We start from the raw sequence: 16,021 nt of genomic DNA on the forward strand, positions 1-16,021 counted from the left end.
ACCAGCCCATACCTCATCTAGGATACAGGTGGTGATTACCACTTTCTTTGGAATAACTATTTCCTGAAGTATTTAATAATTAGTTTTTTAAATGATATACTTTTTTCTTATTTTAATGTGCTATTTTTCACAACTGTTTTGTTTATTTAGATAACACTATGAAAACAATATTAACTCACTTGTATTCGAATATAATAAAGCTAAGGAATTTGTTTAACCATGCAGCAAAAGATTATGCCAGGTACCAATGGCTCACACCTGTAATCTTAGCTACTTAGGAGGCTGACATCCCACCTGGTCAGGAAGGTCCATGAGACTTATTTCCCATAAACTTATCTCCAGTTACCACCATGAAGCCAGAAGTGGATCTGTGGTTCAAATGATAGAATAGTAGCCTTGAGCAAAAAAGCTCAAGGACAGTACCTAGAACCGAGTCTAAAATAAAATAAGGGGCTAGGAATGTGGCTTAGTGGTAGAGTGCTTGCCTAGCGTGCATGAAGCCCTGGGTTTGATTCCTCAGTACCATACACAGAAAAAAGCTAGAAGTGGTGCTGTGGCTCAAGAGGCAGAGTACTAGCCTTGAGCAAAAGAAGCTCAGGGACAGTGCCCGTCCTTGAGTTCAAGCCACAGGACTGGTAGAGAGTAAAGAATATATGTTTCCTGAAATACTGGAATTCCTTTCATCATTTAATGTATTTTTTTTTTTTTTTTTTTTTTTTTTTTTGGCCAATCCTGGGCTTTGGACTCAGGGCCTGAGCACTGTCCCTGGCTTCTTCCCGCTCAAGGCTAGCACTCTGCCACTTGAGCCACAGCGCCGCTTCTGGCCATTTTCTGTATATGTGGTGCTGGGGAATCGAACCTAGGGCCTCGTGTATCCGAGGCAGGCACTCTTGCCACTAGGCTATATCCCCAGCCCGTATTCTTTCACTTCTTTCTCTCTTCTCTTTCCATCCATCCTTCCTTCCCTTCTTTCTTTGTCTTTCTTTCTCTGTCCTTCCCACTCTCTTTCCCTCCCTCCTCCTCACCCCTCCATTTCTTCTTTTTCACTAAAGTTTGAACCACCTCTGATGGAGGTATTCTCTTCCAGCCCTTTTCCTATGGTTGGTTTTGAGATGGGCTCTCAGTGTTTACCCCGGGCCATTTGACTGTGGCTCTCCTATAGCACGTGCCACCATGGGCAGCTTTTTCTTTTGAGACAGCTTCTTTTGAACATGGAACCATGATCCTCCTCACCTCAGCCTCCCAAGTAACTAGAATTATAATGTTTGATGTCTTTAACAACTCTCACTGGCCTTCTTAAACCAAGCTCATTTAAGAAGCAATTTTCAGTCTGGTTCTCTAGAGATCAGTGTTGAGATATAGTATTCAGTATCAAAGCTTGATGTTTTTGTGTTAATACTAACCATTCCAGACAGAAAACAGTATTTAAATAAACCTATTTCTCTTACACATATATACTATTAAAATTGATGACAAATAGCAGTTTTTCTCCTTTTATGTTTATTTGTAGCATTATGCTCAGGTGTTTTGAACTTTACATGTGCCACCATAAAGAGGACCAGACCATTTGAATTTTTCAAAAATAAACCTGAAGTTGCAAACAGTGTCAAAGTCATATTGTGAAAATGTTAGCCTAGTGTACACGTTCTACCTCTGGCTTACAAAAGGATAAAAACCTCTCTGAGAACATAAATCGTTCTCTTGCTGTGTACTCCTTGCTTTTCCTGTTCGGCTTTCCTGAGTATTGGATGGGAGAGGAGAATTTGATTGGTTGAAATATTCTTTAACAGGGATTTTCATCGTGTTTCTTCTTAAAAATAATGGCTGCTTTTGCTCAGTTCCTGAAACAGAAATATAAATCTAAATAAGGCCATAATTAGACATTAAATAAACCTGCTTTATTTTAGTAACAAATGATACAGAAAAGACTTTGAAGTTTAGGTCAATCAGAAACATTCAAAATTCATAAAATAATTTATTCGTCTTTGTTTCCTACTGTGGGCTCATCTTTAATGCATTGTTTTGTTCTCTAATATGCAGGGTAGGTTCTTGATTTTGAACAGGATGATTTACAGTTGGTGGCAGATATGGAGGTTGGGCAAGGAATTGATCAGTGAGAGAAAGGAGAGACCTGCAGTCAGTCCTGGCTGATAGAACCAGTGTGTAGATAAGCAGGTTCAAACAAGTTCATCATTCTACCTAAAAGACATTTTCTGAAGCCTACATAGGAACTCTTACATTGAAATATCGGAATAGGATCGCAGAACATGCTGAATATCAACGGTGGGGAGAAAAGGAACATGATTTGGAGGTATTTCTAGGTATGCAGTCAGAGGAAAATACATGTGGAGCCTTAGAGGTAAAATAAAGTTGAATAGAAACCATCACTATCATAATTTTATAGTCACAGGATAAGGAGTATGGCAGGAGAGGCAATGTACAAACAGACTATCCTTGGAGTCAGAGAAAGTCTTTGCTTTCAGCCCTCTCAGCTGCACTTACTAATGGCTGTTAGCACACTGAGCCCCTCAGTGGAAATTGCTTGGTTCCAGAGTGACCCCAAAGAACTTGATGACCATATCATAGTGTAAAGGCAACCTGGAAAAACATGCCCGAGCTTTATCTGAGGCATGTAGGTATCCTTGTGGCCCTTTCATTATTATTGCTATGTTGGTTTTAAAGCTAGGCATTGCCTAACCTTCAAGGATGCTTCACTTGTGCTAGTCAGGACCAACGGAGAACTTTTCCACCTCTACTGACTCTCTGATCCAAACTAGGCCTTTGGTAGGGGGCACACAATGATGTTCTCTATTTTAGCTGTCTCCCAGGGCACCTGCTTGTAGCAGACTGCCATTTCACTATTCTCTCAGACTAAATGGGTTTCCAGGGAAATCATGAAGCTGGGAAGGACCGAATTCTTCAGCCCCTCTCCTTTGGAAGGCCAGTGCAGGGGTTTCCTTTTCACTGACTTTGTATATCCTGGAGTTCCTCTTGTCCTCTTGGCTTGCTTCGCCAAGAGTCTTTTGTCTGTATTGAGGTACTTTGCCATTCCAAACAAGGGTAAAGTTATGCCACATTTATCTCCATGAGACATTTGTCCAATTCTGTCCCTGAATAGCTGAGCAATGAATTGCTGTCCCATGTTACTGTTTTTCTTCTAAAAGTTCACTTCTATAGCCCTAAATAGTTAGTACTTACTTATTGGATTCCTTATACTGACTCAGTAATTATCACAAACTGTACTTAACCTTTCAGAACTTCCTTATTTTCTTCAGATCTTTGACTTGACACTCTAAGCAAATTGGAGAAAGGAAAATATGAGAATCACAGATAGAAATTAGACTACAAGCTCAGTGCATGTTTATCATAAATGTACTGATTTGACTCTTTGTTTCTTAATTCATTCAGTATTGTTTCCTTCCTAGTGAGAAGTTCCTTCCAATACTTAAACTGTGAGTAAACATCCACCAGTTGTATGGTATGTTGGTCACAGAGATAGAAAATTTAATCGTTACTATCTCCTACTTTTGGCTTTATGGAAATGCAAATTACAATATAAAATTCTTCTCTGTCCTACTTATTTTTGAAGTGGCATGGTTTTGAATGTTCATTTTCTCTGACATATTTTACCCAACTTTTAAATTTAGGCAACGCATTTTCTCCCCTCGCTATGACACATTGTCTCAAAGTGGTCTTACACATAAATATTCAATGATGTGGTTTAAGATGTTTTTCTTCTGAAATAATTTTCGCTTCTCTAACAGTTACTTTCCTTGCTAGAAGCTCTCTACATATTAAAGCAACTTACTTTATCTCTGATGTTGTACAGGAGGAAAAAAAAAACATGGTTTTGTGATATGCATGTAACAAAATATACTTAAAAATGCAAAAAAATGCAGATTCAATTTTCTTTATGGTTTCTATTTTTAGTTAAAAATAATGTCCTGTATATATACTATACTATGTAATATTATATAACATGCAATATATATTTATATTTCTAGGCATTTACTCTGGCTTTGCCCTTAGTGGAAAGAGAACTTTCCTCAAAAGAAGAGTTATTAGATTTTTAAAAAAGACATTGCCTTTGCCAAAATGTTCTAAACAGTAGAACCAAGAAAAATGATTTAGGGAAAAAAAAACACATATAGATCATAGAATCATTGACTGAATAGAGGTCAGACTTAAAACCTAGTATTTTTTAGCATTTGGAAAAATAGCAAAGAAACTTCCAGTCTTCATGTACTAAAGGCCTCTCTAGGTGCAGGTGCATGGAATTACCTAGGTGCTTGGTGGCGTTCCTCAACTCCCATGGGCATTTTGGGTTTTGCAGGTGAATTTTTTGATGATTTGACACTGGGAGTTGATTTAGCAACTGTGGGTGACTTCCTCCGATCTACTGGTTCTGCAGAGGCACTTCTTCTGCAACCATCGATCAAGAAGTTTATCTCAGCCAGCTCAGAGTGAACCAGAGCAGAGACCCACTCTTTTTCTGATTAGAAAAGAAAAGAAGTGTGGTGGTTACAGTGACTCTGTGGGCTGGAAACACATTAGATCTTTTATTAAGCATTAAAGGTGAAAGGCTGCCAGTCTAGTTCCTGAGTAGGCACTTGTGAGTACACATTTTTGCAGACAAAGTTGTTTCATTTCAACCAGGTTTCTGTTGACCTGTAGTAATAGAGCTCAGGTCAGGTGAATCACTGAAATACTTGACCTTGAATGGCAGTGAGATCATTTAAAAATACTGAGTACAAAAGCCAGTCTTGCAGGCTGCTAACAATATAAAGATAGTTATACCACATACATATATCTGTACAAACGATCTCATTAAAATAGACTTCATAGTTAAATATTTATAGGGAAGAGGGAGAAGAGTCTAAAAGAGTAGTAGAGGGCGTAAAGTTGATCAAAGTGCGTTATGAACAAGCATAGAAATGTGTCAAAGAAAATTCTTTGTACAATAAATTTACATGAAGATAATAAAAATAACCCACAGTGACAACTTTATCTAGAAATACATTCATTGAGCCCTGGTGGCTCAAGCTTGTAATCCTAGCTTCTCCGGAGCAGGAAAGTCTTTGAGACTCCATTTCCAATTGACCAACCAAAAGCTGGGTGGGAGGCATGGCTCAAGTGGTATAGCACAGCTGTGAGCAAGAAGCTGAGCCAGAGCCAGAGACCCTAAGCTCAGGTCCTGCTGCTATCAACAGAGGAGAAGGAAAGGAGAGAGGGAAGGAAGGAAAAAAGGAATAAAGGGAGGGGGGAGAGAAAGGAAGGAAGGAGGAAAACAAGAAAAATTAACTAAAGTGGTGTCTGTAGTAATTTGGTGATCATTCCTGATCTTTCTCGTTATTTTTTTTCTGGTTCACCTATCCTTTTCTCCCAAGAAACTTTTGTTTGTGTGTGTGGAAGGGGGGGAGGGGGAGGGAGGGCGGGGCTCAGAGCCTCATTCATTTGACCTGCTTACAGCTGGTACTCAACAATGGAGCCCAGGCTTAAGCCTTAGACTCTGGCCTTCCAGGTGTCAGCCTCTTGAATAGCTAACATTACATGTGTGAGCCACCAGTGCCTAACCCCAACGATCAGCATTCATTTCTTGTATAGTTCTTTGAATATTCTTAATTGATGCCTTAATTGCTTGACAGTTGCCTAAAAAGAAGGCAGTTTTGAGTTCCTGGGGTAAGGTACTATTTCAAAAGTCTCCCTATTTTAAAACATTAACCTATTCCTAACACACTGGTACATATACTGATTAGTGCAATAATTCTCAGTCTAGCATTATCAGCATGGGGGAGCCTATTAGAAGTGCAGATTCTCAGGCCCTGCCTCAGAGGGGTTATCAGTGTGATAATCAGCTAGGTTGGCAGATAGCTACAGAGTTCTGCTTAGGGTTGTCCTGCTTTAGTGTAGCAGCCATTTTCATGGGACCAACAAGAGTCCAAAGAAAGCTGTGGGATGACTGAAGTGAGTTAGTTAAAATAGCAGAGCTGCTCACATCTGAATCTTGCTGAGTGCTCACGGATCACACTTGCAATCCTACCTACTCAGAAGGCTGAGAGCTGAGGATTGCAGTTCAGAAACCTGGGCAGAAAAAAATCTGTGAGACTCATCTCCAGTAACCATCCCAGACTCAAGTGGGAGAGCACCAGCTTTGAACACAAGAACTCAGGGTCAGCGCCCAGGCCCTGAGTCCAAGCCCCAGGACTAGCCCAAAAGGAAAGAAACACTGTTCAGGGTTCACACCAGGCCAGAGGGTGTGCTTTGGGAGTCCCCTGAGTGTGTGCACTGTGAAGATACACAAACTAGCTGAGTTCCATTTGAGGCCTGTTCTGTTTTGTGTTCACCGAATGACCAGCATTTTATGTAGATGGATGGACAAGGCTGCAATGATTCTGGTACTGATAGACAAACTTCCAATATGGGGCTATTCCCAGTTTGGGCCAGGAACCTGAGCCCAGTACTTGCAAAGGCATTGTAATCTCACCTTTTGTACTTGCATGGAGCAGCCACTGTAGAACTTCTCCTAGAGAATCAGTATGTAAAATTTCGCAGAGCTTTGCCAAGATCTGAGAGAGAACACAGGAGACTTCCATAGTGAGAAAACAACATTAGAAGATTTCCTTTATCTTCCTTCAGGATCTCCCCTCCCCCAATTGGCATTCTGTTCCATCCACAGTGCTCCTTTGTCCACTGGGATTTTGGCTTGTGAGCCAGATTCCTAACAGCACACAGCAAAGGGAAGTCTGGTGTAGGTTAGGCAATGCTGTGCTTCTCTTGTGTGTAGTACGCCCCAGCATCTTCTGGCAGGAGCAATTCACTTGTTTTAAGGAAATGGATCCTTTATGGCTGCACTGTGGTGTTGTAATGGGAATCTGCTAGCTGCAGAACTGGACCATTGAGCTGGGTATTGCCGTGGTACCATTGTAATGGCATAGGAATATAGATCTCTTTAGTCAGAACACTTCCTTGGGAGTTCTAGGCCTGGAGTTCTAGGCTAAAGTGTGACAGAATAGATAGGAATACAATATAGTTATTTCTCAAAAAAGAAAAAAAAGGGGGGGGGCGGGCTGTGAAGTAGATGGGTGGTGCATGCCTGTAAGTCCAGCACCTGGAAGAATGGGGTAGAATAGTGAGTTCAAGGCTATTCTGGCCTACATAAGGAGATCTGTCTCTAAATTTGTTAACAGCACCCAAATATTAAATAAGCACGTATAAAGAAGTTTCTAGTTGGAGCTTTCATTGTGTCTGCTGTTACAATGCAGTTACCCTTTATATCTCGCTACATACTCCTACTTAATTATACTATACATACTCTGACCCCGAGCTATAATAAATATACATAATATATGTAATATAATATATAAATATATATTTCAGATTCCCTGTGTCATCATAGTTAGCAAAAACTCACAGTAGTCTACCTTGAACACTTGTTTCTAGTCCCAAACAAAGGGTGCTGATGACACTAGTTTTAGTACCTACCATAAAATTTGTTCTCCTGTCATTTTATCTTTGTAAGACTTTCCTGTGCACACCCAAATCATTCAGATTAGTTACTGAACTTGAGTTCTGAGTGGTTTTCCTGAAGCTAGTTAATAGGGGTCAGAATATATCATTGCCATCCTCTGGCTTTATTGGCATTATTCTATAATGACAAGTGAATATGCTCTAGAGACAATGGTCCATTTTAACAGATGTGAGAATTGAGGCTCCAGTGACACATGGATTAAAATGTCAGTATATTTTCACAGATCATTAAGCATTTAAAATTCTTTTAGTCTATATACTTCACATAGTTTTTATTGCTCTATCTTTTAATTCACTCCCTGACATTTCTGCAGTGTGAAATTTGCTGCTAAGCACTATTATAAATTTGTGGCTGCAAATACTCTGTTTTTCAAGTCTAGTATTTCCTTTGAGTCCTCTTTTTAATGATTTTATTTGTCTTGTGAGATTTCCCATCTGTTTACTCATGTTCATTTTTTAAAAGTACTTTTGAAGTATTTTTCGGCAGCCTTTCTTGCTAATTTCAAACTGCATGTCATGTCAGTGTCTGTTAATTTTTTTCCTCTTCTGGGTTAGAGAGTCCCATTTCTTACATGTCTACTAACTTGGATATGTGCTTTGCATATGCACATTGTAGAGTATGTATTTTCCTTTATACAGTGTTAACTTCTAGAAGGTACTTAATATATTAGCAAGTGAGTTTGGTTGTTTAAACTTTCCCTTAGATTGTAAGAGCCTAAGTTTAGAATAGGACCAACAATAGTTGTGTCTTTCTGGGTCTTATCTGGATTCCTGTTGAATTAAGCACATCTATTAGCCAGTATGTATGAATTCCAACACCCCTGAACTTTGTTGTTATTGCCTTCCTCTAACTTTTTCTTGTCAGGCTTAGAATCTCACCTTATTCATGGAAAACTTAATACTGGACTTTAGCCTCACTGGACTCTTACTCAGATCCCTTGAGCTCATTCTCCATATTAATTACTCTTTAGTATCTTTGCAAATTTCAGTCACTTTAGCACCTTCCAATCCTAAACTCTTGTTTTCTTCACCTAGGAAAGTTACTACTGTGTGCCTGGGCTCCATTTTCCTGCATTATAATTAGATGTGCCCTAGGCCTAAGTATGGGTTGATGTGGAAATTGCCCCAATTATTTCTCAGCTCTCAATGGTCATGAGTCTCTATTATCTGCTGCGTAATACTTTAAAAACAGATTATATACTTTTTCCATTTATCTAATCTATTCTTTTTTAACCAGAATCACTCATCTACAATTTTGCTGCTCCCCCCGCCCCCAAGTATAGCTAGTGATATGCTTGTTCGTTGTTGTATTCTGTGGGGGTTTGTTGGTATGTTTGTGCTGGTCCCAAGTTATGGATTTAGTAAACCTTGCCTCTTACTTTTATCTCCTGGTCCAGATAGTTTGGTATGCAAACAGTGTTCTGTTTGGCGTGAGCTTTGGTTCTCGGAACCTCTGAAAAGCAAGATCCAGCAGTAGAGGATGCCTTTGAAGGTGATGGTGGCTTTTTGGCCTTAGTTTCTCCCTGAATCAAAGATATAATATAATCAGGAGGTCGTTTTCAATGTAGCCATTGAATAAGAGATCCGTGTGAATCCACCACCTTACCACCCTAAATGTGCCGATCCCATCTGATCTCAGGCTAAGCAGGATGAGAGCTGATTAGTACCAGGATGAAGAGATCCACAGAAGATAAGAGCAGGCATGTAAAACCCTTGGATTAAACATCAAGATAATAATTTTTAAAATATGTAATGTGCAACATTTATTTATGTTACAGGTGTACTCAACAACCAACTCCTAATATGTGAGATTTGCTGTTGAGTGGGGAAGATTTCTTTCAGATGGCCAGTATATACAACTGAGAGATTTTATACTTTTCCTGTGAAGAGAGAAGGTTGTATGAACTGCTGCTTCCTTGCTCAGTGGCAGTTGAGAAAGCTAGAAAGAGACAAACTAAATGTCCTCCCTTAATTAGAGGAGGAAATAGAAAAATTATGTTCTTATTCTGGTGGATAAATGTACTTTTTTAAATTAAGCAATAACAATAAGGCAGACTATGGTATCTTTGAGTCCAGGAAAATTATAAAAAGCCTGCTATGTGTGTCTGTTCCAGACAGGCCCTTTTAACAACCTTCAGTGACTGATAAAGACACATAGAAGCTAGTGGTTTAAGCAGTCAACAGTCCAGGATTTTTGGTGACTAGAGTTGATAGGATATTTTACTGTATTTATTTTTTTAAAAAAAAAGCTGGATTGTATTAAGAAGCATTCTGATTTTTAAAGTTTATTATGTTAATTTTTGCAAGTGATAGTAATATATGACTTTTAAAAGTTTATTATGCTGATTTTTGCAAGGGATAGTGATATATACTCAGCCTCCTGAGTAGCTAGGATGATAGGCATGAGCCTCTAAAACACAGTGGAATGAACTATTGATATTCAGGGACACATTTTAAAATACTCATGCTAAATTGAAGAACTAAAAATTGAAAAGAAAACTCACTATACAATTTCATTTGCATAAAAATTTAAAATGCTAATCTTTAGAAATATAAAGCAAGTAACATTTACCTTTGAGAGGACTGGGCTAAGAGGAAGTTTTTAAAGCTAATTAACATGTTTTGCTTCTGGCTTTGAGTGCCAAAGTGTCTATGTATTTATCAAAACCCCTCAAACCACGCATTTTTATATCATGTTAATTATATTTTAATAAAGCTGTAAAATATTGTGAAATATGGTGACTTTTCAGAAAGGTATGCAAAAGAGAGGGAGCGATCAATGCTAAACTAAATACATAGCTGTACATTGCTGTTTCTTTACCTTTTTAATTACTAAGGGATTCTCACTGGAAGTCCTGAAGCACTCGTGGGTTTTTCTACAAGGCTCTGAAATGAAATTGGAAAGCCATTTATGTTTAACTGTAAAAGAATTTATATCATACCAGTTGCTGAAATAGATGGCAGTGATTTTAGTTTAAACTAAGATCAACTCAGGAATGTGTTTTTAATATTTAATTAAATTTTCAGTACTTACTTGAATCAACTTTTATTGTTATGTGGATTGAGTTTGCAAGTGAAAAGTGTAAGCAAGAATGTGAGGCCCAGAACTAGTCCATAAAAGCAAATAACAACAGGCAACAAAAAGGATTCAAGGGTCTCTTGGGGAATATATAAACATTCATTTAATTCTCTATGCTGTTTCCTGGACCAACTTTTTGTCTAATGTGGTTTGGTTTGGGCTAAACCTTAATATCTGGTATCTCTTAACCAGTTTATGCATAGATTAGAAACAACTACCGTATCCAATATGTCTTAGACATATTGCAATGACAAATAATATTTACTGATGATATTAGCCTACTGTATTGTGGTTATATGAATGGAAACTTTCTGTCATGGATAACTTATTACATGCTGAGAAAAATGTCACAGCTGTTTAACAATTTCTGCCACTATTTTAGCAATCATAACCATTTTGACGCCTTAGGAGCAGAGGGGATCTAAGGAAATGCCCCATCTGAAGAGAAGTACTCACCGGAATGAGGCCGTGGGGGCAGTCTGACACACTGTGGGGTGGGTGTCATTCTGTGGACAGGACTCTGGGCACTCCTATTTCTTGGACACTCCTCCGGGGTGCATTTAGAGATCGGTGTCTCGTTTAGTGTTCTGAACACACTCTCATCATCATCATTCACAGTACAGATTGGAATGTTATTCAAACCTAGATGAATCAGGATGAAAGGATCAAATAGCTAGATTATTTTTAGCAGGTTTTCTTTGATTGATCAACCATTTCCCAAGCAAATACTGTTAAATGTGCATAAAATGTTGGACTTCAAATTGTGTGAATCAGGGCTAACGTTGGACATACTCAGAAAGCAGTGTGGCAATATATGCTCCCTTAAAGTATTAACCCATTTTTCAGCCTTGAAATCCAGACCCACATTTTTTATCTTGGTTTGGAAATCAAGCTGAGTAGATGCACCTGAATCCCCGGTAGACCTCTCACTACCCAAGTCTTGATAATGACAAATACACTCCAGATTTCGATTTTTCAAAGCATTCAAAATGCTGCCATGTTAGTTACAAGATCTTATAAAAGATGTGCACTGGCTCTTGTTAACAGACAATAAAAAGCTATTTGAAGTAGGGATGAGAGACAGGACAAGGTAGATTGGAAAGGAGAAGAGAGGGAAGGAGAAAGGGAAGAGAAGGAGGAAGAGAGGAAGGGGAAGGAAGGAAGGAAGGAAGGAAGGAAGGAAGGAAGGAAGGAAGGAAGGAAGGAAGGAACCAGACACAGAAGAGGGTTTGATACATGTTCAAGGGACTTGGGCGAGTCCAGTGTGGCATGTGTGTAGCGGGGATCAAGGTGAAGTTACATGAGATGAGTCATGAAACATAGAGGCCACATCGTAGAGAACATACCAGCTAATTTCAAAATAAAAAGCCCCATCCTCAATGTATGGGAAGCCTCTTAAGGATTTTCATTTAGGAGGCTATTCAAAATTCAGTTTCTATTTTAGTAGGAGCATTCTTGTTCTATGGAGAATGGGCTGCAAGTGGACAAGAAGGGAAGTGGAATAGCTAGGAAGCTACAGATCTCAAAAGATAATAATGAACAGGAATGGAGTGTGACAATGACCGTAGAGATTAATGCTTTGATGAGCCAGAAAAGGTAACAAGTCAATTCCTTCAAGAGGAAAGGAGAGAAATGAAGGAGATAAGACCCAATTTAGATTTATAGCACCTTTTATTCATTGGTGTAAAGTGGTTGGGGAGAGAGAAAAGATGAAGAATATAGTTTTGAAGAATGATGGTCCAGAAGCCCACCAAGCATTTCACTGAACCCCATAAGTAATTTATAGAGCAAAAGGATTTCAGCTTTAGACATCGGAAATACACGTTTCAAAGTATTGGCCTACATATGGTATGGGAAACGTGAATATATATATATATATATATATATATATATATATTTGCCTAGGACACTGGAATAGATTAAAAAGAGAAAATAGGTAAAGATTTATCTGTGAGGCTTCCAAGATTTCCTATAAAACCAGAAAATAAATCTGGAAGGGAAAATTCACAGAAGTGAATTCACAGAAATGGCGGGGGGGGGGGAGCCTAAAAGTATTACAGAGTTACAGATTAAAAAAAAAAAAACATGGGAGAGGGAAGATGGAAGGGAGAAAGAAAAATGGGAAGGAAGAAGAAAGGGAGCAAAGGAAGGAGAAGGAATGGTCGGTTCGATCAAATGCTTCTGAAAGGGATTAAGCTATTTATAAGAATGTGTGTAGTGATGTTTCTGAGTTCTGTCCAGTGTCTTTATCTTTCTTTCCTTTACTACTTACTTTCCCTTATAATTTTCTTTCTTTAATTTTCTTTCCTTTCCTGTATTTTGAATAGTCCATTGAATAATGGAATAGATAGAACAATGACTAACAATCATAACAAATGACATCAATGCCCTTAAAGATCACTTCTCCACTGTTCACTCCTAAATGTACATGTATAGCCCTGCCCTCTTATTTGAGAACCAGACCAAGATTTCCATGTGGACCAGGCCATTGCCTTATAAGGCCCAGGGTCTCTACACTTGCAGTGTGTGGAGCGCTGCCTGACTAGAATGGGTAGAGACACCGTTTCTTCACTGTTACAGCTCCTACATCTAGAACAGGTGTTGATCTATATTAGCAATCAAATTGAATGACTTCACTTGCTTTCTCTCAGCTTTGTTACATCAAAAACAACACATTTTTTTAAGTTAGGGGAAAGAGAGTGAAAAGTGTATGTTCCTTTGATGTGTCCCTCTCCTCTCCACACTGAACTATTATTCACTTGTAAACCCATTATTTCCCTATAGATTCTCTCCAGCCTCATAGTGTGCCCTTCAATAGTAGGAATGTGTGCCCTCATTCATCTGGACAGGTACCCGTGTCAGCAAAGGACAGCTCATTTTTATCACAAAAATCAAAATCTCAATTTTGTTGTTGTTGGTGTTGGTGGTGGTGGTAGTCATGGGGCTTGAACTCAAGGCCTAGGTGCTGTCACTGAGCTCTTTTGCTCAAGGCTAGCACTCTACCACTTTGAGCCACAGTGCCACTTCTGGTTTTTTGGTGGTTAATTGGAGATAAGAGTCTCACAGACTTTCCTGCCCAGGCTGCCTTTGGACCACAATCCTCGTGAGCTATCTAGCATCTGGCTGCATTTTTATTTGACTTCAGGAATATCCACGCATTTCCATCTGCTAGAGACTAACAGTGGTTCTTATATTTAAGAGCTGGATCCCCGGGTGGGGGGGGGGGGGCGGTTAGAGGGTTGCTGGTAAGGCTGAGAGTGATCTCCAGCACGAGGAGGTGTCCCACAGCACAAACTTCTTTACTTCACTCCACCACGTCCCAAAGCTCTGCTTGCTTTTCATGTACCCCAGAGCCTTGAGCAATCTGCTTTTGAAAACATCACTCTCTCTTTATTTCCCTCTAGAACCCAATATAGATTGACAAATGTATACTTGTAAATTCTAATCTAAAAGGAGATATTGTTACTTAGTGATGCATAAAGTGAAGGAAGGGAAGAAGACAAGGAGGGAGAGGGAAGATGAGGAGGATAAAATATGTGTTCCTCCAGTGGAATTTTACACAGCCATTCGAATGATATTATATCATTTGCAGGGAAATGCGTGGACTTTGAGCAAATAGTGTTAAATGAGGTAAGCCCAACTGAGAGACAAAAATGGCTCATGTTTTCTCATATGCAGAAGCTAGCTTTAAAATATACCAAGATATGATAAATTATACAGGACTCTATGCCACACACAAGACCAAAGGAGGATACTCTTAGGAGAGAACCACAAAGGCACAATGTCTGCATACATCTGACCATATAAAATAATATTTATAGAAATGAATTCCAGGAAGTGGAAACAAGAGTTTATCCTTTGTTACTGTTTATGTTTTCTGTTCTTTTTGTCTTGTTCATTTGCTATCTGCCTTTGGGAGGGTCAGGGGAGGTTCACAGAAATGGAAAGACAAACAGTGAACAAATACACCAGTGGTACCCTCTAGACATGAAATGGAAACTGAACTATACAACGTGTGAATGGGGTCAGGAGGGAAAAAATGGAAGAGACCAAGAGAAGGGGTAACGTTGTCCAAAAAGACCTGGCTTATGTAACTGTAACCTCTCTGTACATCACCTTTAAAATAGCAAAGTTTAAAATAATGCTCCTCTGAGGCTCCTGATTGGTCTGAAGAGGCTGGTGTGGCCACGCAGATAGTTAAAATACTGATATGCTTAAACACTAATGGGTCCAAGCTGTCTGAGTGGCCTCCTGGGCTGTCTACTTTGACCTCTCCCCACGCCCCGTCCATCCATGGACTGATGTCAGCAAAGGCGGGGCCTTCAGGCTCCTCCTTAGCTCTAGTACTGCCTCGTGGTCCCAGCAAGGAGGGCCTATGCCTTACCAATGGTGAAATACTTTGAGGAGCTGCCTTGTGTTGTTCCACACTAAGACCATCTTGTAGCTCACACGGTGGGGTAGGGGCGGGGGAATGAGAAACATCCTAGGACTGGAACCCCCTTACCTTTGATGTGGCATACTCTTCTGGGATGGGGAGTGTGCCTGACTAGAAAGCAGTTTTCATTCCGAGCGGAAATAAGACTGCCTCTGCTCTCCAGGTGAGGGGTAGACGCCGAGGGCCGGAGGTTCGCAGTCATAGCAGGACAGCTCCTCTCTCCACTGCTGCCACGGACCTTCTCAGGGTCGAGCTTGATGAACCTCCCCTTCTGATGGGCTCAGGACCTGAAATCACAGCATGGCCAGTGCTCGCAGAGTTGTTGGTATGTACTTCTCCATTGCACTGAATTGTTTCTCTTGTCAAAACCATAGGAGGCTATTTTGCTTTCAGACTAAAATTGTGTGAACACTGAAAACAGTATAGGTAAAATATTAAAAAAAAATTCTCCTGTTTAAAAAAAAAGAAAAAGGTATTTGTAGCTGTAGCCAGGTGACAGTGGTTCATTCATGCCTCTAATCCTGGCTGTGAATGAGGCTGAGATCTGAGGATTTTGGTTCAAAGCCAGCCCGTGTAGGAACAAAAGCCATGAAACTCTTATCGTCAATTAACCACCAAAAAGTTCGAATGAGAGTTCAAATGAGAGAGCACTGGCCTTTAGCTAAAACCTCAGAGACAGTGCTCAGGCCCTGAATTCAAGCCACAGGACACACACACACACACACACACACACACACACACACACACACCACTTGGACCTTTAAAGAAGAGGGAATTGAATTTACATAAATCACACCTAAAATACTAGAAAGATAATTTAATGACCAATTTAAGATTGTACCTGACGACAGGTTTAAAAGCAGGTGACTTGGGCTCCAGGAACTCAAATCTGTTTATATTCTTCCAACCTCATCTTGGCTCTAGACTGAGATTTTTGCTCATTAACCATTTGCAGAGAATTGTTAGTTGGCAGAACTAGA

At 39.6% G+C, this 16,021-nt stretch overlaps 1 protein-coding gene across 1 annotated transcript; it reads right to left on the reverse strand.

The window, feature by feature from the left end:
• Window positions 1–1,418: 1,418 nt before the first annotated feature.
• On the reverse strand, window positions 1,419–16,021 carry C24H4orf17 (chromosome 24 C4orf17 homolog). Its single transcript, XM_048333546.1, has 9 exons — window positions 15,883–16,021; window positions 15,111–15,328; window positions 11,063–11,248; window positions 10,349–10,413; window positions 8,907–9,050; window positions 6,485–6,566; window positions 4,282–4,492; window positions 3,249–3,292; window positions 1,419–1,841 (listed from the first exon to the last, which is right to left on the reverse strand). The coding sequence occupies exons 2-9, from the start codon at window positions 15,241–15,243 to the stop codon at window positions 1,648–1,650; spliced, it is 1,059 nt and encodes a 352-aa protein (XP_048189503.1). The 5' UTR covers window positions 15,244–15,328; window positions 15,883–16,021; the 3' UTR covers window positions 1,419–1,647.

The sequence above is a fragment of the Perognathus longimembris genome, chromosome 24 (genome assembly GCF_023159225.1).
Source record: "Perognathus longimembris pacificus isolate PPM17 chromosome 24, ASM2315922v1, whole genome shotgun sequence".
Taxonomy (NCBI): Eukaryota; Metazoa; Chordata; class Mammalia; order Rodentia; family Heteromyidae; genus Perognathus; species Perognathus longimembris.